The sequence below is a fragment of the Anolis sagrei genome, chromosome 4, assembly GCF_037176765.1.
Source record: "Anolis sagrei isolate rAnoSag1 chromosome 4, rAnoSag1.mat, whole genome shotgun sequence".
Lineage (NCBI taxonomy): Eukaryota > Metazoa > Chordata > Lepidosauria > Squamata > Dactyloidae > Anolis > Anolis sagrei.
Genome location: NC_090024.1, coordinates 89701670 through 89726368, shown reverse-complemented (window position 1 = coordinate 89726368; position 24699 = coordinate 89701670). Strand labels below are relative to the sequence as shown.

Genomic DNA, 24699 nt, shown 5'->3' with positions numbered 1-24699 from the left:
GACACACAACATATATAGACAGACACACAGAGGCTATTTAACATTCCAACTTTTCATGAGGGTATTCTGGCCACCAGGGGAGCTGTCGCTTCACTGTCCATTTGTGACACTGATGAAGTATTTCCTCATTCTTTGCAAGCTTGCTGGATATTTTTTTATGGCATCGTAAATTAGTTAAATTAGCCTCCCCACGTAGGCGGTAGCTACATTTCCTACTTGGCAGATGTAAGTGTCTTTTGGGCTGCAAAGCTTGACAGCAAGCTACACAAATTGGTCGGACACTCACTCCGACCCGGGCTGGCTTTGAACTCATGACCTTTCAGTCAATAGTGATCTTAATGCAGCTGACTCCCAGCCAGCTGTGCCACAGTCCCAAAACAATAAGGGCCCTCTCCGTTTTCACAGGTTTTTCAGTCTAGAAGGGTTGAAGAGTATATATTTGTGTTTGTAACTGTAGCTAAAACTAGAGTTATCTGGTTTGAATCCACAGTGAGCGTTGCCAAGGAGACCAGGCAGGCTAGCTCAGGAGAGTGAGAAGTGGGCAGAGCCAAGTTGGAAAAGTTATAGGCGTCTTTGGGAAAAGGCAGTGAGTGTGTGAGAGTGTGGAGGCTTAAAAAGCCTGGGAGAGAGGTGTGTGTGAGCAGCTGGAGGTTTTTCAGTCTAGAAGGGTTGAAGAGAGAAACCTGGCCAGTTTCTTTAGTCAAGGAAGACTAAAGGAAGCCTGTTAGGATCCCTAGTCAAGGAAGGACTAGAGATCAGAGATTTGATCAAGGAAAGATCAAATTGGAAGGCTAGTTATAGTGGGAAACATTGTTCACTAAAGAGCTTCACCTCAGTAAAAGTTGGCCACGAGCTGTTTTATTTGAAAGAGTGGACTATATTAAAACCAAGTGACATTCAAAGTTCTATAAGTTATTTAACAGCCTGCAACCATACGCTTTGTACACAATAAACTTGTTATCTTTTGTTAAAAACCGTCTCTTCTCATCTAACCTGTGTCTGTAGAGCCAGATCTCATCGGTGATACCTCAAATACCTCACGTTGGTGGCAGTTACCTTAATTTACAACTAATGATTGGCCTCCTCTATAATATATTCTTATACACAATTGAGGCCTAAGATTAATTCCCTCCATAATCATCCACATCTGCACCCTCCCAGTACAAAAACCCACCTGACATGAAAGCAAGAGGGAGCCGATCTTGGCTCCTCCTCTGCTTTTCTGTACCATAATTTAATCTTTTTTATTAGTCCCCCACAGGCATGTAGCCAGGGGGGGGGGGCTTAGGGGGCTTCAGCCACCCCCCCCCCCAAATTCTCATGGTGGTCCGCAAGAAGGCCTTACTGGTGCATTATTTAAACTGCTATGTTTATTCATATCATGATCTGATCACCATACTCAATATATCCCATATGCATGGGGGTATTGGGGTAACGATACAAAAGGTTTGCTAGGGTAGACCCTGTTTTGCTCAGACTCAGCCCCCCTGAACCAAACTCCCTCCCACCCTAATCAAAATCCTGGTTATGGGCCTGATCCCCCAGCAAACAAAAGGAAAACCCCAATTCCCTGAAAACTACTACCAGTTACCTTTCCTCTTCCAGGAGGTCATCGTTCTTCCTTACCTGAAAGTGTGAGGCCTCCTTTAAATGCCTTGGAAAGAGTGTGTGGCTGCTGTAGTGCAGCCTGGGAGAGAAAGCGCATGTGCACCTGCCTGTAGCACCTCTTCTCTAGAGTAGACAGCTTTAAGAACAAGAACCCTCCTTAAAGCACACATGCCTGCCTGCAGCCGAGTGCCTCTCCTCTAGAGTAAGAAACAGCTTTAAGAACTTACCTCTTTTAAATGCCTTGGAAAGACTGTGTGTAGTGCGCAGGCCCAGGAGAGAAAGTGTGCTCACCTGCCTACAGCCAAGCGCCTCTCCTCTAGAGTAGAAACAGGTTGAAGCCTCCTTAAAGCTCGTACCTGCCTGCAATCGAGTGCCTCTCCTCTAGAGTAAGAAACACTTTTAAGAATTTGCCTTCTTTAAATGCCTTGGAAAGAGTGTGTGTAGTATGCAAGCCCAGGAGAGAAAGCACACATGCCTGGCTGCAGCTGAGCGCCTCTCCTCCAACTTTAAGAACTTGTCTCCTTTAAATACCTTGGAAGGACTGCATGTGGTGTGTGGGCCCAGGAGAGAAAGTGTGCTCACCTGCCTGCAGCCGAGTGCTTCTCCTCAAGAGTAAAAACAGCTTAAATTGTTAAAATGATGGGAACGGGAACCTGGGAATCCCCCCCCCCCCCATAATGAGCTGATAGAAAACGGATCTTTCAGCACCCCAGAGCAAAAACAGATATCTGCCCTCCCAAAAAATGTTCCCAAAAAATGGATCGAGGCCCCCACCAAAGCCGGGATACCAAAATGGGTCAAGGTTTACCCCGATTGCACAAGCCTAGTCTTAAGCCTTTAGCCTTCTCGATCTACCAAATAATGCTTTAGCAAACTACAACTCCCAAGACCTCATGGCAGTTAGTGGTGTCAAGCTGCATTAATTTTACATCGTAACTGCACCCTCTGCCACAAAGTCTTCATGTTGTGGAACATATAAGCAGAATGTATTTCTGAACTACTAGAGACTAGCAGTTGAAACACAAAACTCTAAAACTGCCTAGTAGAACGGCACAAAACCTATTAACAACACTGAGTTAATACTGTTTTACAAGTTGGGAAATCTGCAACTAAGCAATTAGCACAAAGCTAACAATTACCTTTTTTGTTTTTTAAAGGCTGTTTTGTGGATTGGAAAGCTGTGCTAGTTTTGTCAAGCACAAAGCCTCATTTTAGTGCTGAGAAATACTGGGGGTTTGTTGACTTACCCACAGATTAGGCAAGTAAATTGACAGATTTTTTAAAAAGGGAATAATTCCAATTGTTATACAGTTTGAATCTGGCTTACCTTGGCTTATCTATTGCAGATCACCCAATGATCCAGCAGTCGATCAAATCTATTGTCTCTCAGGTTCCAATTAAAATAGCCTGGCACAGCTTTTGTGGATAGATTGGGGCAGGGTGTGTGTGTGTCTCATTTTTCAGCCTTAGAAATATTTTAAGGGGAGAACTTCTATCCAGAAGTTGGCTCAGTAAAAAGTATCACCTTCACCTGATTTCTCTTGCAGGATTTCTCACTTGTTAAGAAAGCAGCCTTTTGACCCAAGCACTAAAGTGGAATCTGTGACTCCAGTATAATTGGCCATGATGGATCCTAGCTCTGGTGAAATACCAGATTCAGCGAAAGAATGAGAGCTGGACAAGTGATATTGTATTTGCAGTTACATGTGCTTTCTGTATTTCCACTTAAAAGGTCTTCCAATAATAATAATTATTATCCTTTTTTTAAAAGAACCCTCCTAATCTCGGTCTAATCTTCCAAAAATATTATCAGAAATAAGCAAGGTTTCTACTGTTCTGACAAATAGAATGATGGAAACATAGCTACATAATTTTACTTATTGATTTGTAACCAATCAGCAAATCAACCATGTTACACAAAATGTCACACCTTGATGATGTCTCCCCCCCCCCAAAATCACAATTGAAAACATCAAAATTAGACTATATATATATATGAAATGAAATTCAGCCTAAGCTAAAAAGCACAACTGAAAAACTGTCAAGAGATTAAAGTAAGATTAGACATTAGAATTAACTAATCCAACAACTATAGTCCGATAAAGGTAAAGGTAAAGTTTTTTCCCTGACACTAAGTCCAGTCGTGTCCAACTCTGGGGGTTGGTGCTCATCTCCATTTCTAAGCTGAAGAGCCAGCATCGTCCATAGACACCTCCAAGGACATATGGCTGGCATGACTGCATGGAGCGCCGTTACATTCCCGTCAGAGCAGTACCTATTGATCTACTCACATTTGCATGTTTTCGAACTGCTTGGTTGGCAGAAGTTGGGGCTGACAGTGGGAGCTCACACCGCTCCCCGGATTTGAACTTGCAACCTTTTGATCAGCAAGTTCAGCAGCTCAGCAGTTTAACCCACTGTGCCACTGGGGGCTCCTATAGTCCGATATCTATATTAAATAATGATTAATAATAATAGGGCCCGTGATGTAGCACAGCAAGTTGAACTGTCAGCTACAGAAAATCTTGCCGACCGGAAGGTTGGCACTTCAAGCTGCAGTTGGGGTGAGTTCCCGCCATCAGCCCTAGCTTTCTGCTTTCCTAGCAGTTCGAAAACAGTAATGTGAGTAGATAAATAGGTACTGCTTTGTGGGGAGGTAAAAGATGTCCCTGAAGACATACAGGTAATTCAGTGAAGAAGGACAATAGGCTCCACGGCATGGAAAAATGGAACAACAGCACCTCCCCGTGACTGAGTCAAGCACAGCCTCCAGATGCCGAAAGAGGGTAGCCTGCCTATTTCTATGTACTGTCTGCCTTTGTTTGTAAATTGTATAATGGAATTGAATGTTTGCAATAAAAGTATTCTGTAATCCGCCCTGAGTCTCCTCAGGGAGATAGAGCAGAATATTAATAAAGTAGATTATTGTTGTTGTTGTTGTTATTGTAATTACAAAATCTTCATAACAATTTTATCAGAAAGATTCTGAAAGTTCCTATATAAATTCATACCAGAAGATCAGGCAGCCTTTCTTCCTAAAAGACAAATTTGGGTTAATTGGTTTATAGACAATTCTGTACTATGACCTTAGTTACTGGTTTTTTTATAAAGTGATGAACAAGTGGTACCTGACCCTAACAAAACTTGGTATATGTATAAAGGAAGGAGGAGGGTGACTAAAATGATCAAGGGTCTGGAGAACAAGCCCTATGAGGGGTGGCTTAAAGATCTGGGCACGTTTAGCCTGAAGAAGAGAAGGCTGAGAGGAGACATTATAGTCATGTATAAATATGTGAGAGGGAGGAGGGAGCGAACTTGTTTTCTGCTTCCCTGGAGACCAGGACGTGGAACAATGGCTTCAAACTACAAGAAAGGAGATTCCATCTGAACATTAGGAAGAACTTCCTGAGCTGTTTAGCAGTGGAACTCTCTGCCCCAGAGTGTGGTGGAGGCTCCTTCTTTGGAAGTTTCAAACAGAGGCTGGATGGCCATCTGTCGGGGGTGCTTTGAATGCAGTTTTCCTGCTTCTTGGCAGGGGGTTGGACTGGATGGCCAATGAGGTCTCTTCCAACTCTATGATTCTATGATGAAACAATAAGTGTTGGAAATATAAAGAACAAGAAGGTGGCCTTGTAAACAAGTAAGACAATTAGAGAATAAGTTAATTTTTCTATTTTAAACAACAGTAGAATTACATAAAACTATCTCTTTATTATTTTTACTAACTATAAGATATTTATTTTATGTATAATTTATTTTATGTATAATTTTAATTACGTGGCAATGTAAAACAAATCTAATTGAAGAAAGAATATATTTGTAAGGGAAGGGAAGGAAGATGAATGAGGGAAAGCCAAAGGGAAAAGGTGTCTCTGAAGGAAGTGTTTGAATGAAATAACAGAGGAAGAAGGCTGGGTGTCTGGGGAAAGAGAATCACAGTGTGTGAAGCAGCTGCAACGGAAAAGGGATACAGCCATTGACAAAACCTCCCTAATTTTAGATTTGCTTACTTAAAATACAACGCTTTTGCCCAAAATAGAATGGCTTACAAAAATAGAAGAACACAATTTAAAATTAAGTAAAAGCACAAATAAGGCCCTACGCAATGGGCCAAAGGGGAGGCGGAAGAAAAGATGACAAGCCAAATGAAGCAAATGTTTACTAAAAATGGTATATTATAGCCACTTCAAAGCCTCGGAGGGAAGAAGCAGAAGCAATAACCATAACTGGAACAGTGACCAGTGCCTCAGCTGGATGCCATCTGGAGGGTATGTTCTTCTCACTATAGGTGCATCTTCACTGTAGAATTAATGTAGTTTGACATCCCTTTGACTGCCATGGTTCAATGCTATAGAATCATGGGAGTTGTTGTTTTACAAGGTCTTGAAGCTGTTTTGCCCAAAGAATGCTGGTGCTTTAAAAAAACTAGAGCTCTCAGGATTCGGTAACATTGAGCCACGGTAATTAAATCTTATCAATCTGCATTAATTATATGTAGAGATGCATCCTATGTTCTTGTCAGGTCCACACGCTTTGTGAAATATTTTAAATGCTAGCTGCCTTCAGTCCCTTTATCAGGAGTAAGATGGAATCAAAATAAAATAAAATAATTATAACCATTACTTTGAATTGGAATAAAGATTAATACTCCATTTCTCTGTGGCCTGGGGATGATAGAAGTTGCCATGAAACATGCCAGAGAGATAGTTTGGGGAAAGCTGTTCAATTCAAGGACCGGGCTGTTCCAGGACTGGGCTGTGGCACAGCTAGTTAGTAGCTAGCTGCATGAAATCACTACTGACCGAGAAGTCATGAGTTCAAAGCCATCCCGGGTTGGAATAAGCTCCCGACCATTAATAGTCTAGCTTGCTGTCTACCTATGCAGCCTGAAAGACAGTTGCATCTGTCAAGTAGGAAATTTAGGTACAACAACAACAACAACAACAATCAAACACAATCACAGTGAGTGGGCCACATGTACAGGTAACGATAAAACTTCAGGGTGAGATAGAAATAAAAACAGGTATATTTGTAAGGAAGAAACTCATGAATGATGGAGTAATGGAGACAGGCCTTTATACAGGTTGGAGGGAGTGCAAACTGAGGATAAACATTATGGGAGGAGTGACAGAGAGAGATGTAGGATCACTCTCCAAAGGCACAACGGAAAACCCAAGTTTTGAGGTTCTTGAAAGTTTCTAGGGTGGGGGCTTGCTTAATCTCAATAGGTAATGAATTCCAGAGTCAGGGGACCACAGAGGAGAAGGCCCTCTCCCTCGTTCCCGTCAATCGGGCCTGTGATAATGGAAGGGGCGAAAGGAAGGCCTCTCCCGAAGAGCGAAGAGATCGAGCAGGTTTGTGGAAGGAGATATGGTCACGAAAGTAGGTAGGTCCCAAACTGTTTAGGGCTTTGTAGGTGATGACCTGCACATTGAATTGGGGTCGGAAAACAAATGGCAGCCAATTAAGCTCCTTAAACAGGGGGGTTGACCGCTCCCTGTAATTTGCCCCCATTATTAATCTGGCTGCCAAGCGTTGGATTAGTTGAAGTTTCTGGGCGGTCTTCAAGGGAAGTCCCACATAGAGTGCATTGCAATAGTCCAATCTAGAGGTAACTAAGGCGTGGTCAAGTCAGACTTCAAGAGGTATGGTTGCAACTGGCGCACGAGTTTTAGTTGTGTGAAGGCCCTCTCGAAGGTATTCCAGCTTATATGGGGATTATGCAAGGGTAGGACGTCTTACTGATTTTGTATAAGGAGATATCCTTTCATTACTCTTTCCTCCTGGCTATGTGGTTGGCATCAGGGCACAGCTCTGCCCCTATCCCCAATTGTAATTGATTGGTCAAGAGTGTGTGCCAGGAGATCTCCCTTATTGGTTTTGCCCAGCTGGCAACCACTGCTCCCTTGGACTTCCGGCACAAGGACTGATCAAACATCAGCATTGCCTGAACATCAAGCAAAAAGTGGGTGCTAGAAACAATATCATAGGAAAGCTGACAGGCACAACCTGGGGATCACAACCAGATACAGTGAAGACATCTGCCCTTGCGCTGTGCTACTCCGCTGCCAAGTATGCATGTCCAGTGTGGAACACATTTCACCACACTAAAACAGTGGATGTGGCTCTGAATGAGACATGCCGCATTATCACGGGGTGTCTGCGCCCTACACCACTGGAGAAATTACACTGTCTAGCCAGTATCGCACCACCTGACATCCGCCGGGAAGTGGCAGCCAATAGTGAAAGGACCAAGGCAGAGACATCTCCAGCTCATCTCCTGTTTGAATATCAGCCAGCACGTCAACGACTTAAATCCAGACATAGTTTTCTAAGATCTACAGAGACACTCGCTGGAATGCCTCAGCAAGCGAGAGTCCAAAAGTGGCAGGCTCAAACCCAGAACCTCAACCAATGGCTGATACCAAATGAGAGACTCCCCCCTGGGCACACAGAGGACTGGGCGACTTGGAAGGCGCTGAACAGACTGCGCTCTGGCACTACGAGATGCAGAGCCAACCTTCAGAAATGGGGCTACAAAGTTGAATCCTCGACATGCGAGTGTGGAGAAGAGCAAACCACTGACCACCTGCTGCAATGCAACCTGAGCCCTTCCACATGCACAATGGAGGACCTTCTTATAGTAACACCAGAGGCACTCCAAGTGGCCAGATACTGGTCAAAGGACATTTAATCAACTACCAAACTCACACATTTTGTATTTTCTCTGTTCGTTTGCTTTGTTCTGTTAGAAATGTAATATAATTGACTGGCTGCCCTGACACGAGAAATAAAATAAGCATCAGATAGGACTGCAGATAGATTCACAAAAGCCACAATGAAAAAGAAGAAGAGAATGGAAGGACTATAATGATGCATTTGAAGGTTACGTTATTTTTATGTGACTTGAAATCAGCTCTGACTTATGGGAAACTCATTCTAGGGTTTTCTTGGCAATATTTATTATTCAGAGAAGACTTGCGATTGTCTTCTAAGGGTGAGAGAGCTTGACTTGCCCCAGTTCACTCAGTGGATTTCTGTGGCTGAACGGGAATTTGAACCCCGGTCTCCTAAAATCTAGTCCAGCACTCAAATCACTATCCCATACTTGCTCTCTGTGTTAAGTACAAAAATCTTAGTGTCATAAGTTTAGAGGAAAAATTAAGCCAGTGGTGGGAAAGAAATGTAAAAGGTTTAAAGCATTGGGAATAGATGGCAGCATTTGAGCTGAAGTGGAGAGGCATAAGAAACCCAGTGTAATGAAGCAAGAAGAACAAGCAGAAGAACAATGCAATAATTGACACTGAGAATAAGAAGGGGATAAATTAAAATGCTGGCCGTTCCCATAAAGTGGGGAGGGGGGATTTTGGAGTGAGAATGGCAGGACTTCACAGGAGTGTGGGTATATTTGGGAAAGGAAAAAGGGAAGAAACCAGCTATGTTCCAAGATTTTGAGATTGCAAAGAACAAAGAGTGCCATTCCCAAGAACCATCAGAAGTGATGTTGAGAGAGGCTGAGAAGGAGAGAGAGAATAGAAGTGCGGTTTTGGCAAACTCAGTTTTGGGCACTTGTCCACTGGGAGAGAGCAAAAAAAAAAAAGTGGCAATAGAAAGTTGGGCAAGAGAAGAGAGAATGAGATCAGGACTGAACAACAAAGTGGTAAATCTTAAGTATAAAGGTGATGCTAGAACCAAATCAGTGGATGACAAGAAGCAAGAGGCATCAAAGGAATAATAAAGGAACAGTAGTATAGTGCCTTGCAGAAGTCTTCACACATCCCTTTTAACTTTTTCGCATTTTGTCATGATACAACCTGGAGCAGAAACAAATTGCATTAGCACTTTCATCACTTAGGGCAGTGGTTCTCAACCTTCCTAATGCCGCAACCCCTCAATACAGTTCCTCATGTTGCTGTGACCCTCAAACATAACATTATTTTGTTGCTCCTTCGTAATTGTAATTTTGCTACTGTTATGAATCGTAATATAAATATCTGATATGCAGGATATAATTCACTGGACCACAAATACCCAATACGCCCAAATTTGAAAACTGGTGGAGTTGCGGGGGGGGGGGGAGTTGACTTTGTCATTTGGGAATTGTAGTTGCTGGGATTTATAGTTCACCTACAATCAAAGAGCATTCTGAACACCACCATTGATAAAATTAGGCCAAATTCCCTCATAGAACCCCCATGACCAACAGAAAATATTGGAGGGATTTGGATGAATTGACAGTGATTTAGGAGAGGTGTAGTTCATCTACATTTGGAGAGCAATGGGAACCCAAAAAACTATGGCAAAGGGGTTCCTAAGATCATCAGAAATATGTATTTTCTGATGGTCTTTGGCAAGCCCTCTGAAACCCCCTTGTGACCCATCCAGGGGTCCTGACCCCCAGGTGGAGAAACACTGACTTTGGGTATTGTTGATTGTGGTGGCAGGAAGGAGGAGAGGCATTGGAGAAACAGGTTGTTCCCAGCTGGAAGCTTGGGCTGTTATGTTTCAACATAACATAGTAGATCCTCCAAATACTGAAAACCCCCAATGTATTGAATCTCCCTGCGCAGCCATTCAGTACTTGTAGCGAGGAGGCAGGATGAGAGGAGCATCTGTCCACAAAAAATTACTACAACCCCTTCGAGACCTTTGCAACCTCATCACATTGATGAGGTTGCACAGGATGATTTGCCAGCCTGTGTGGTGAATGAGTGGGGCAGTAGGGCAATCCTGGCATCCTGTGCCATTCCTCACCCACAACAACACTTCTCCATCACACATGGGGAAGTGTCGCCATGTGGCTTCCCCCTGTGTTGGTCCCATTGTTCATTATGGAACAGGGGACACTCCCAATGTTCTGGGCACAGTGTTGCAGGACACTTGTGCTCCAGTTCATCAATGGAGCCCCGCCGGAGGTCAGTGTGCATCATGTGATGGGCAGTGTGGGTCTCGGTGGATCAATTGGGGTGTGAGTACCCTACAACGCTTACAGTCCCTGTGTGATGAAGTCCCTAGAGAACAATGGCAGTTCTCAGTGCTGATGTCATCATTTTGCATCTGGCTACAGTGACATAGCCAGATTCTTCTGCAAACCTGTCTGTGCCAAATGGCCACGAGGGGTGCTTCATAGGCTTTCAGTACATCTAGGGCAGGATTCCCACGTCTTGGAGTTTTGGGGCCAGCCTGAGTAAAGGGATCTGTCACAGGGATTGAATTTGAAGCGTGGCACACACTAAGCAAAAACGGAACTATGATTTCATCCCTCATTTGAAAGCCACATGCTAAGAACTGATGTGGAACCCTCACAGCTTTTCATCTGGAGCCATAAAACAACTCCACTTCATGTGTGGAGAATTAACCACCAAGGCTCTGGACACATAAGGGTTTACATTTTAATTCCCCAACCAGGGTGTCCTGTCTAATTTTACTGTGCAGATGGTATCTTCGAAATCATTGCCTGGGAGGGATTGCTGGCTGCCTGAGCATCCTTCTATTTGCAGTTATGCAAAGATAGGATTGGCAGAAAACCAAAGTGATTCTCTCTCTCTCCCTTTCTGTCTCTCTCATGTGACCGTAAATTAATGTTACGGGTGGAAACTGACAGGAAACTCCTGCAAATCAGGGTTTTTGCTCCACATCTGGAGTCTAAACTTTGAATTCCCTCAACGTGTATGGATAAAGCAGGTGAGGCATGCTCTCCCTTCTTAACATCCTCTCCTCATTACTGATTTCCTTTTGTCCAAATCTCTGGATTTTACGGGAGGGATTTTCTTTACCCCGTAGTTTTTCTGCGCTCGGAAAAAAAACAGCTGTTATTTCTCCAAAGGAACATTCAAGGGTCCGTTCCCTTCTCTCTGCAAACTGCCAGGCACTTTCCATTGTATAATTTGGTTGTTAACAAAACGCAAATGCGTCTTGCATATGCTTCTGAAGCAAAGGCTTCAAACATTTAAACATGGCTTGATCTGAGAGAGGTGTAGATTTGACAGAATTTTGTTATAACACATCTGAGACTTCAGCATAATAAAACTTGCTGGGATCCTGTGAATTTCCAACCTCTGTTCAAGCATTCAGTTCAAAATAAATGTGCGAGGAGGAGAGAACATTTGCCCTGCCCCACTCTATCCACGCGATCCTCATATTGTGAGTATGGCCATCGATCAGTGTACTGGATTGAGTGGAAACCACCTTTCAGAGATGGGGCTAACAGACCTCATTCCTTCTAGAGAGGCATCCCATCTTTCATCCACATAATCCAAACTTGTCATTGCTTTCAAACCAATGGTACCATTAGGGAGAGTAAAGCCTTAGCAGCTACTTACAGGTGACAATGGCAGTCTCCATCTGTTATGCCTGAACCCTGGCTGAAGGCGTTATCTCACAGGGTTCTTCCTTTCCTAAACTGCTGTTCATCCTTCAGGTTTGGTGGAAAATACAATCCTATCAGCAACAGTGAAGCTCCACTGGCTGCCAATCCAGTTCCGAGCACAATTCAAAGTGCTAATCTTGACCTATAAAGCCCTATACGGTTCCAGCCCAGTGTACCCGTCCAAACGTATCTCCCTCTATGCCCCACCTCGGAGTTTAAGATCCCCTGGGGAGGCCCTGCTCTCGGCCTCGCCTCTGTCGCAAATGCTCTTGGAGGAGAAGAGGGACAGGGCCTTTTCGGTAGTGGGCCCCCGCCTGTGGAATTTGCTCCCCAGTGAAATTAGGTTATCCACATATCCCCTTTCCTTTAGAAAGAAGTTAAAATGTGGTTGTGGGACCAGGCCTTCAGGTAACACGCTGACAATGACAATGGTAATGATGACAACTCGCTATGGAAATGGACTATGGACATGCTTCTGATAGAATCTCTGGTCACAGAATTCAGGTTAGATTAGGCCACCAGGCTGTGATATTTTAAACAGATTTTAAATGGAATTGATTTAATGTTTTATTTATATGTAATTATAGTTGCCCCCCCCCCCCGGGGGGTTGAGAAGGGCAGGGTATATATATTTGAAATAATAAATAAACAAACAAATAAATAAAATGATCAAGGTTCTGGAGAACAAGCCCTATGAGGAATGGTTTAAAGAGTTGGGTATGTTTCACCTGAAGAACAGAAAGCCGAGAGGAGACATGATGGTCATGTATCAAGATGTGAGGGGAAGTCATAGGGAGGAGGGAGCAGGCTTGTTTTCTGCTACCCTGGGGATTAGGACGCAAAACAATGGCTTCAAACTACAGAAAAGGAGATTCCACTTGAATATTAGGAAGAACTTCCTGACTGTGAGAGCTGTTCAGCAGTGGAACTCTCTGCCCCGGAGTGTGGTGGAGGCTCCTTTTTTGGAAGCTTTTAAGCAGAGGCTGGATGGCCATCTGTCCGGGGTACTTTGAATGAGATTCTCCTGCTTCTTGGCAGGGGGTTGGACTGGATGGCCCATGAGGTCTCTTCCAACTCTATGATTATATGAATTTTGGTCAATTGGTTGTCCAATTTCTGACCAAAATCCTGCACGGCTGAAACATAACATAAATAACCACCAGCAGAATTATTTATTTCCGATGCTCCACGCAATCCCTATACAATGTTTACCATATATGTACCTGCAATCTGCTCTGAGTCCCCTCGGAGAGATAGAGCGGAATATAAATAACGTATATTATTCCATTCTCCTGATGGTTCCCAAAGATACATGGGAGGACTGTCTGTTTGGCAGGACTCAGAGACTCTTCAATGGGAAGTGTGGGGTTAAGTATTATGGAAAATGGAAATACCAACCTTTTCAACATCCCAAAAAAGAATATGCACACATGTAAGGGAAATGTATGGGTTCATATGTTCCTAGGAGGATGCCAGGAATGGTGCAATTCATTTTTCACACATTCTCAAAAACCAGAATGTTTCAGAGACCTGTGTTGAAAAAAAGAAGCTTTTTCATTATTATATCTGTTTTTAATGTATTTGGAGTTTTTTTTATTTTTTTAAAAATGCAATAAACATGTCAGGCCACACACAGGCCTTTTACAAATTTCATTACTAATTTCATTATTAATTTCACTCACTCATATATTAAAATGTCAAAGCAAGTTGTGAGAAAATGTACACCTAGGAGCAAATCTGAGGTCATTTTTGGACTCAGAATGTCAAATTCCTATAAAACCAATATCATTTTTTTAAAAAAATAAGTTTTTATGACTCTAAATTTTACAAGCTTGTGATGGTGATGGAGCTGAAATTGATTTTGGAGCTTCGTTTGACTTATTAGGCAACGGTTCAAGTCAGACATTAATTTGATTTTCCAATATGCAGAATCCTACTGGCAAGATTCTGGGCAAGCAAGAATCAACCAAAATGCCAACTTTTCATAGTGTGCTTTATTTTTTTCACAAAATTAGCTGGAATGCGTAATGGCAACATGATTTATGACCACTTCAAAACAAAAGAATGTACTTGCTTTAATAAATGATAATATACAGGCAAACTATTATTTTTATGTTTACATACAACATCCAAAACACTGAAATAAAACTCAAATCTGTATTTTACAAAGAGGCTGGTGTTAAATAATATTCAAACAGAAGAAGAAAGAAAGGCTGCAATTCATTCGATAGGTACAGAGACACCCTTCCTTACAGAGAGTAGTAGCTTATGGCCCTTTCGGTATTGCCCATTTCCCTCTTGAGAAACAACTTGAGAAACTGCAAGTCACTTCTGGTATGAGAGAATTGGCTGTCTGCAAGGACGTTGCCAAGTGGACAACCGGATGTTTTACCATCCTGTGGGAGGCTTCTCTCATGTCCCTGTATGGGAAGCTGAAGCTGACAGATGGAGCTCACTCTGCTCCTCAGATTCGAACTGCCGACCTTTCCGTCAGCAGTCCTGCTGGCACAAGGGTTTAACCCATTGCACCACCAGGGGCTTCGATGTTGCATTATTGGTGTACAGGTGGCAAGGGAGTGAAAACAGACTTATAGTGGGGACGCTGGTACTACAGATGTATTGTAATTTCAGTTTGAAAAAATACAGTGGACCAGTTTTTAGGGCTAAAATAAAAATAAAGTGGTAAAGGAATGGAGCAGCTTTAACTTCCATCAAATAGACACATATTTCAAAATAATTTAAAAGATGTTCAGTAAACTAGTCAGTTTAGTTCCTGTGTGGCAGTTGTTCCCAACCTGTTGTCTGTGGACCACCAGTGGTCTGCAAGAACTAAAATATAGTCTGCGGCCTCACTGTTATTACACCGTTGCACTGGTCTTGCAAAACCCACCTATAGTGCCAAGGCTTATTAAGTATGGTTTTCTGTGGCCAAGTAGATGGTGACAACTGGATAGCATATATTCTGTATCAGAAACCAGAGCTGATGTGGTCTATCCAATGCAATTTTCTGAAAAAACCAAAAAACCAAACCAAATCTAAAGTTGACAAAAAACGGATTCATAACCCTTTTGGTATAAATGTTGGAGAGTGGTCCCTGGTCAAAGTGACCCTTTGTCAAAAAAAAAAAAAAAAAGGATGGAAACCACTGCTGTATGGCCTGAGTAGGAAAGGTCCACACTACATGCAATCCACATAGCCATTTTTGGGCCCCACCGGATGCCCCTAATGAGTCATTGCCTCATTTTCTAGCTGTATGATGATTTATTACACGGATTTGTTATCAGAACAATGCTAAGCATTGCACAGCTTGGATATCTCACTGTGGCAGTGGCATCCAGATAAGTATATACAATACATCCCCCATTTATACAGGGGAGACATTTGTGGACTTTGCATGGATACGTGAAGTCGTGTATATTAGTGTACCTTATTATTTTCAATGGGATGAAAGAGGAAAGTATTAAGAAAAGGGTGTAGCTTGTACAGGAAGCCCTAAGTTGGTGGTTCTCAGTCTGTGGGTCCCCAGGTGTTTTGGCCTACAACTCCCAGAAATCCCAGCCAGTTTACCAGCTGTTAGGATTTCTGGGAGTTGAAGGCCAAAACATCTGGGGACCCACAGGTTGAGAACCACTGCCCTAAGCGAATAAGTCAAACTGTGGGTAAGTGAAGCTGGGTATATTGGTATAGCAAGAGTGGGGAAGATTTGCTCTTCCACAAGTTGCTGAACTTCTGCTTCCATCATACCTCACATTGCCTGGGCCAATAGGATTTGAAAAACATCTGGAGCCTCATAGGCCCTGGTGTAAAAGTGGTTGCAATGCGAGATGTTGTTCCCAGCTGCAAAATGAAATGGGCTTATTTCACAAGGAAGCTGTCAGGAGGAATCGTGAAGGAAATTACAAAGGACAACGCAGGCTGAAAGTGCTGAATAGATGATCTGGAAGAGTAAGGTTTGCATTTTCTAAGTTTTATTTTTCATTCTAATGTAATGTGCCAAGGGAGAAAAAGTAGGAAACGCTGTCAGGTCATGGTGGAAAAAAAAGAAGGACGAGGACAAGCTTTTATATACATTCACACTTTCTAAACAGATCTTCCAACATCAACTATCCTTATAGTGAGTGCAGCCACAATACCATACAATTCTGCAGCAGAGAGGAGAGTGGGGGAAGGAACACAATTGATGGTCTTTTAAAGCTATCAAAGGAACCTGGACTTCTCTGGCACACAGTTGATTAAGATATGGAGAAGCCCAGCAGACACAAGAAAGCATCCCATGAAAGCACCTCCCTACTTCTGACTACGTACTTCAAAAGACAGTCAAAGCAGCTTTGAAAGACCTTGGGACTGAGTGATAACAACAAAGTTGGCTTAAATCATCTTGGTTGTGTAGCAGCTTTGGAGTTGTACAATTCCTTTCATCTTTTAAAAAAGTCACGGTGAACTTTTAGTTAAAATATGAACAATTCTTCACTGAGAGTATTTGAGTTTCTCAATGCATAATTGACAATTAGGAAACTGAAGAGTGCATGAAATACAGGGCAAGCCAGGCATAGGCAAACTTTGACCCTCCAGGTGTTTTGGACTCCAACTCCCACAATTCCTAACAGCCTATCCAGCTGTTAGGAATTGTGGGAGTTAAAGTCCAAAACACCTGGAGGGCCCAAGTTTGCCCATGCCTGGCCTAAGCTCACAAACCTCTATGCTGAGATTTGGGCAGAAAAGAAAAAGCAGCACATAGGATATGAAGGGAGAAGCAGCGCCATGATACTAGGCTCTATATGTGTTGATGCTGCTTTACTCCCGTTTCTGCTGTTCTGGTTGAAACAGTTCCTACAATCAGATTGCTTGTTTTATTTGCTAGTTGAAAACCACAGGATTTGTGTGTATGGAAAAACTGGTTTGGACTACAACTCCCAGAATCCCTCAGCTAGAATGAAAGTGTATCAACCATGGACTTGGAGAAGAATTCCAAAGAGTAACTTTTCAAAACTCTGTAAAAACAAGCAGCTCTGCTACTGACATTGCCAAACTTTGGCCCTTCAAAAGTTTTGGACTTCAGCTCCAGCCAGCTTGGCTAACGAGTCTGGGTTTCCGGAGCATGAAATACAAAACAGGCGAAGGACCAGAGATGGAAATCAATGTTCTAGATCTACCTGAAGGAATATAGCTGTATCAGAGTGAAAATGCTGTGGAATGACCCTGTAACTCATATCCATATATCTGAACAGCTTTATGATACAGTATTGGATGTTGCCGAGTTATTCCTGGACACTCCCTTGTAATTTCAGGACAGCATTCTAGGTTATGTTTGTGCAAGGGTTGAATTATAGTAACATGTCTGGGGATTTCTTGCTGGTGACGACAACTTGTGTGTATGTATCCTATCACTCAAATTTAAACTTGAGATACTTTACATCCAGACTGTCTGCCTGATACTGTGTAGTTAGGGGTTTGAAGCTCATTGAGTTGGAAAGTTCCTTTCCCCCCCCAAACACTACTCTCTGATTCTCTTGCCTAACAAAGTAAGATAAAAGTAAAGGTTTCCCCGGACATTAAGTCAAGTCATGTATGACTCTGGGGGGTGGGGGGGGGGTGGCACTCATCTCCATTTCTAAGCTGAAGAGCCGGCGTTGTCTGTAGACAACTCCTAGGTCATGTGACCAACATGACTGCATGGAGCGCCGTTACCTTCCTACCAAGGCAGTACCTATTGATTGACTTACATTTGCATGTTTTCGAACTGTTATATTGGCTAACAGCGGGAGCTCCCCCCATGCAAATCGCCAACCTTTCAGTCAGCAAGTTCAGCAGCTCAGTGGTTTAACCCGCTGTGCCACCGCTGTGCTCCTTTACAACTTATAAAATCCATAAATGATGTACCAAAAATTTCTTCAACTGACATACTGGAAATGGCACCTGACCTCATCCAGAGAATCGAGGAATGCATTGCTAACATAGCCAATGGATGTGTAGCTGGGGAACTCTGGGAACCCAAAAGGTAACTTTCCAGCCTCTGACTGAGTTGTGCTAAACTCGGCATAGTGTCAGACTGACAGTAATTAAGTTCTGAGTCACCAAATGACGATGAGAAATCAAGTGACGGGCACAGAGATATGAATCATCTCTTGATAAAGTTGTTGGCATTTATCCCATGTGCCAATCAATGAAAGCTGGTGCTTTGTGGTGCAATTCAAAGGCACACCTACCAAGATTTCAACTGGTCCCATAGAAAGGGGGAATTGGTAAAGTAACATGTTGGCTGAGATCCTGCATTGGGAGACATGTGCATCATAGTTGTCTGGCTGCTGCAGTTTGAAGCTAGCTTCCACTACATGGCTAGTGTAGATGGCACCATGGTGCATCCTCACAGCTAAGGCTTCCAATGCACAGCCCTCGGCACAACCATTTCTGTGTTATCCAAGAGCAAAGGATGAACTGAATACACTGCAACTGACATGTGTAGGTGATGCTGTGCCCTTGGTTACAGGAAAATAGCTGGATGCATCGCCATTCATCTCCCCCTCCCCGTTCTCTTGACAACATAGAAACTTCCTACAAGATAGTTTGGGGAGGTATTGCATGGGGATTCAAATCCTGGTCTCCGGAGTCGTAGTCCAATATTTAAACCACTGCACCACGCTGGCTTCCACTTGCTCTGTATAATTTTCAGATCTAAAAGGAATATTTTAGCTTCTAAACATTAGAACTCATTGAAGTTGTAACAGACATTGAGCAGCATCTAGAAACTAAAGTTCAAACATGAAGTGAGTATATATTTATTTTTGATGTGAAGTGTATTAGGTTCACGTTATGGTTGTCCTTGAAATGTTGGAACCAAGTGTCTTAACTACAAAGTGGCTACAGTAATTCTTGAGATGCATAAAATACTAATGAATTCTGCCTACGTCTCTCTATATCCTATATATATATATATAAGTATATGCAGCTTTGAAAACATGATATATACCATAGCCTAAGCTATGAATATATTACATTCCTTGGGGCCTTCTCGTTGCATATAATGCCACAAAATAAAATAAAATATTCCATTTAGGTGTTGTTGAACAAACGTTTTAAAGATTTTTTTGCTACATCAATTTACGCACATGTCTTAACCACTAAATCAATATTAACCCATAAAGCCTATTTCTTTACAGTTTTATAAACAAAGGAATGGAAATCCATTTGAGAGAAAACACGTTTACAAAGAAGAAGGAAATTCATAAATGACAAACACACATCCACCACATCTAATTCAGACTTTGTTCTTTCTGGACTTGTACTTCTTCCAGAAAGTCACTAAGCTGCTGCTTTAATAGCTATCGCATGGTTCCTAAACCTGTTGGCTGGACTCCATAGAAGAGAGCACGAGTTGGCATTTTTCATCTGGTGGGATATTTCTAGAGTCTCCCCTCCCAAATGCAGTCCCTATACCAATATTTTCCAAAGGTAATCATGGAGATGATGGCCAGGGGTATGAGTGTCTCCAGTGCATGGTCCAATTTAATGTGAAAGGGGAAAGAAATCTCTTAGCTGGTGCAACGGCACCAACTGTACACATGGACTTCTCTCAGCATGTACTTGTGATACTGAATCAATGGACCATTGTGGTTCAGACCACATCTGGAATACTGTGTCCAATTCTGGGCACCACAATTGAAGGGAGATGTTGACAAGCTGGAATGTGTCCAGAGGAGGGTGACTACAATGATCAAGGGTCTGGAGAACAAGCCCTATGAGGAGCGGCTTCAAGAGCTGGGCATGTTCAGCCTTCAGAAGAGAAGGCTGAGAGGAGACATGATGGCCATGTATAAAATATGTGAGGGGATGTCATAGTGAGGAGGGAGCAAGCTTGTTTTCTGCTGCCCTGGAGACCATGACACGGAACAATGGCTTCAAACTACAAGAAAGGAGATTCCACCTGAACATGAGGAAGAACTTCCTGACTGTGAGAGCTGTGCAACAGTGGAACTCTCTGTCCTGGAGTGTGGTGGAGGCTCCTCCTTTGGGAGCTTTTAAACAGAGGCTGGATGGCCATCTGTCAGGGTTGCTTTGATTGCGATTCTCCTGCTACTTGGCAGGGGGTTGGACACTATGGCCTATGAGGTCTCTTCCAACTCTATGATTCTATGATTCTTATAAGGTGTGCTAATAGGCCAGTGGAAGGGACACTGCCTCACAATACTCATCACCAAAATGATTGCTATCTTAGAATACATGACTGGAAGAAGTAATCCCATTTTTACTTTATCAAATACTACTTCTTCATTAAGAATGTTAGTAATGAAATATAGTAGAGTCTCACTTATCCAACCTTTGCTCATCCAGCGTTCTGTATTATCCAACGCGGTCTGCCTCCCGCCCAAATCCACAGCCATTTCAATACATTCAGTACATTGCGATGCTTTGGTGCTAAATTTGTAAATATATTAATTACTACATAATGTTATCATGTATTAAACTGTCAATTTGTTGTAAAACATGATGTTTTGGTGCTTAATTTGTAAAATCATAATGTAATTTGACATTTAATAGGCTTTTCCTTAATCCCTCCTTATTCTCCAGCATTTTTGCTCTATGTTAGATAAGTGAGACTCTACCGTATCCTAAGAGATGAGCATTTGCAGATGGGGAATAGCCCTGGGCAATGTGGCTTCACATCTTCAGGTCAAACCCCATCCCTGCCACTGTAACTGCTGCCCCATTTGGTTGACCACTCCCTCTAAGCCAGTGGTTCTCGACCTGTGGGTCCCCAGATGTTCAACTCCCAGAAATCCTAACAGCTGGTAAACTGGTTTGGATTTCTGGGAGTTGTAGGCCACAATACCTGGGGACCCAAAGGTTGAGAACCACTGCTCTAAGCCAATGGTGTCAAACTTGTGGCCCTTCAGGTGTTTTTGGTTTCAGCTCCCAGAATTTCTGACCACTGGACAACTTGTCTAGAGCTTCTGGGAGTTGGAGGCCCAACTATCCGAAGGGCTGCATGTCTGACACCTCCGCTCTAAGCCCCATCTTCATCAAGCTCATAAGGTTAATTCAAGGGAAATGGAAGCTGGTGGTGTTTCTCCTGGTCCTTATTGCTGCTTGCATAGTTCAGAGAAGTACTGAACATGTGATAATAGCAAGGAGGAGCAACAGGAGAAAAGGGTGGTAGTTCCCGGTGGGACTCCACTGCAGCGTGAGCCTTGGGAGGTGCCCAATAGTGATGGCATTTGGTGTAGACTCGGCCCCAGCCTCCCTCCACCTACATGCTTCAGCTCATAAGAACAAAGTAATATTTTCTCAGACAAGCTGTCTTCTTAAGTAGGTTGCATTCATCTTGGAGTAATTTTTAAGCAAGCATTCCGTGCTCGCTTGCCAGTCCAAGGTTTCCATGCAAAGGACAAGCGGCACCTCAGGGAACCAGGTGTCTGTGAGTCTCTCCAGATTGAGGCGCTGGATAGCTTCTTTATTTTCTTTTCTTTTGAAGATGGCCTCGTGCAAGTACCAGGATGCCGTACTTCTGAGGGCCATAAAGCTCCAATTAGAGAGGGAGAATTTAATGTTGGCGTTCATTCTGATGCAGACGGAAAGCCAGAGCTAATCTCTCTCAGCTGATCACTCCTTTCTTGCCAAATGAATCTTGAATCAGAGTCAAAAGATGGAGAGCAACGTAAAATGCTTTTAAGACTCCCCGAGAAGCATCCAACATGTAAAGTGGGGATCAGTGGTGGATAAAAGCATGTTGGTGGTGGGGCTCCCAGGCTGCAGTTCTTGTGAGGCAGGCACAGGCACTTACGGTTTCCTGATGGTCGTGGGTCTCTGTAAAAAGTTATAGTTGAAGAGCACACTGGAGCAGCCGTGTCTTGCAATGTCCAGTTACTCCATACTAGGCATTTCACTTGATGATGCACAAAATGGCTCCCTCCGAGGACCTAGTCTGGTGTGGGATGGCATACCATACAATATAACAATATGCTTCACAAGCTGTGCAAACCTTTATTTCCAGCTGTGATCCAGGTGGGGAGTCTTCCAAAACACAGTTATTGGCTTGTGGTGGTGGTGGGAAGATGGGCACTTATTACATAGACTATTACTGGCCTCAATGTCCCATCAGCTTCTCATATAGATAGGTACCATGTTGAATCACAATATCCTAAAATTGGTATTTTGCTTTGATCTTATCCTTGCTGCATTTCAGATTATCTACTCCATGGGTAGAGTTGAAAAGCAATCTGAGGAATCCATAATGGGTTTAGCAGCTCGTTAATAACCTTTTGTAAGAATAAGACACATACGCTTCGGTGCCCATTCTAGAACGTACTGTAATACAATAAGTCTGTTGAACATAATATTTTCTGGAATGCTGAAGATCTTTGGAGTCTCCTCAAAAGTTCATTACAACAGTTACGGTTGTACAGTTTGCAGAATTTCAGGAAAATAGCAGGTTAAATGTAAAATTATTATTTAATAAATAACTCTTCTGCGTCGTAAAAAATAAATGAATATTCCCTTTGGCAGTAATAGCTGATTTAATATTTAGATAGAGAGATACTTGGCTCATAAAATAATAGCATTATGCTACAAGGGAAACAAAATACCAGATATTATTTTCTTCTCCCAGCTCCCTTCTTTTCAGTTCCTTAAAAATAAGAGAGATGGAGAGATTTTTTCACCAGTTCATCACAAGAAGTCATTTATGCCCCAGATAAGCTCCAAGAGTGATGCATGCGCCCACAACGGCCAGGCTCAGGATTGTCTTCAGAGGCAGCCACGAAAAATCAAACAAAGGCCTCATGTTGTTGCTGTAGAGCTCCACAAAGGCATCCTGAAGTGGGGAAAAGACAAGAGAGAAGATCAGAAACAGGAAAGACCATGTTTCAAGCATTAATCAGACAAGGTTAGCCCCCAATATCACCACTGGAAGCCTTCCTGTTGGATTTGCCAACTCTCAGGCAAAATTACGGGCTACTAGGATGGGATAATTCCAATGGGTTGCGTGCAATCTCCCTAAATCAAAAGTATTGAGTTTTTAGCTTTCAAAATGGTTTGGAATTCTATTCTCTTATCTTGTTATCATTGGCCATGTTGGCTAGGGCCAAAGTTTTTTTCGGTCCCACTACAAGCTGAGTCTTCCTTATCTGAAATGCTTGGGACCAGAAGTGTTTTGGATTTTGGAATCCCTGTATTTGCATATTCATACAGAATGAGGTATGTTGAAGCTGGGACCTATATCTAAACCTACAATTCACTGATATTTTATGTACTCTTTGCACACATCGCTTGAAGGTAATTTTATATGCAATATTTTGCATGAAGCCGAGTTTGAACAATCAGAAAGCAAAGGTTTCATTATCTGAGCAAGCCTTATGCACAATTTCAGATTTTGGAATATTTCAGGTAACGAACGCTTAACCTGTATGTTTTCTGTCTCGGCTATCATTGCATTCTGGATGCATTTGAAGGCTCTCCATAGACAATATCATACTCCTAATTATGGTCTTTGCAAAGGCTGGTTGTCTTAATTACTGGGAGGTCAAGATCCAAATAATATCTAGCCAGTCAAAGGATAATTCAGTTCTGAATTATTTATTTATTTACTCTATTTGTATCCTGCCTTTCTCTACCCCGAAGGGGACTCAAGGCTGCTTTGCATATGGCAACTATTCAATGCCTTTGAACAAGAAACAGTTAAAATACATTAAGTTAAAGATTTAAAATTATAATTAAATGCACATTAAAAACATATAAAACATTACAATCACTATTACAAATCACACCATCCACAATCGTAATCTGTGGCCATTCCAAAAGTCATTGCACAATATAACATAGCTATTATTGCACTATAGTTAATCTCCAAAGGCTTCACCGCAGAGCCAGGTGTTCACTTTCCTTCTGAAGGCCAGGAGGGAAGGGAGCTGCTCTAATATCACTAGTGAGGGAATTTCCACAGACCAGAGGCCACCACTGAGAAGGCCCTGTCTCTTGTCTTCACCAGACGTACCTTCAAAGGAGGTGGGACTGAGAGCAGGACCTCTCCTGACTATCTTAATCTCCAAGGTGGATCATAGGAGGAGAAGACTGAAGTCAGTTACTCTGCATGCCACCAGTTTAGCTTCTTACAAAACCCAAGAACCTTGGTAATAACTTTTGGAAGAGCTTGAAACCCCAGTGGCAAGGTGATCAACATGAAGGATGACAATGGCTGTGGGACACTTATCACCTTTACTTTGACTAGTCTCTGTCACTAGTCACAACAGACATTTGGAGCTTTGGGGAAAAACCACAACCACCCTATACCCATCAATTAACCTGGCGCGTCATGACACAGAGCGTAGTGATATCATAAATTGAAAGTTAACACATAATAGCAGACATCAACAGACTGACTCTTCGTGCAGTTATTATTCTTATTGCCAGGTTTAACAATTGACACAAGATGGCGCATCAGGCTTCTTATGCTATGGAGCTCAAACCCAATAGAGTCAAATATCAATGAAGAGAAATGTCCACAGAGTCCGAAAAAAATCTATAATAAGGTAAGCAAGCAAACAAACAAAGCCAAAGTTGTCTGGTTTATATCCTGTTACTTGAATTGCTATCCTTTTCATACAACCAAGGAATGAATGCCTTTGTCCTAAGATTGCTTTTAACACAAAATATACACATTGGTCAGAAACCAAGAGGCTTAAATCCTGGTGGGAAAAAACTAGATGTGCTTGAATCACTTGCTTTGAGAG

General features: G+C 42.6%; 1 protein-coding gene across 1 annotated transcript in view; it reads right to left on the bottom strand.

Annotated features, from left to right (window-relative positions):
- Window positions 1-13952: 13952 nt before the first annotated feature.
- Window positions 13953-24699, bottom strand: part of BCL2 (BCL2 apoptosis regulator) — a 172665-nt gene continuing 161918 nt past the window's right edge. Inside the window, exon 3 of the mRNA XM_060774718.2 lies at window positions 13953-22784. Coding sequence (XP_060630701.2) covers window positions 22650-22784 — 135 coding nt within the window. The 3' untranslated portion in view covers window positions 13953-22649. The remainder of the gene's footprint in view (window positions 22785-24699) is intronic.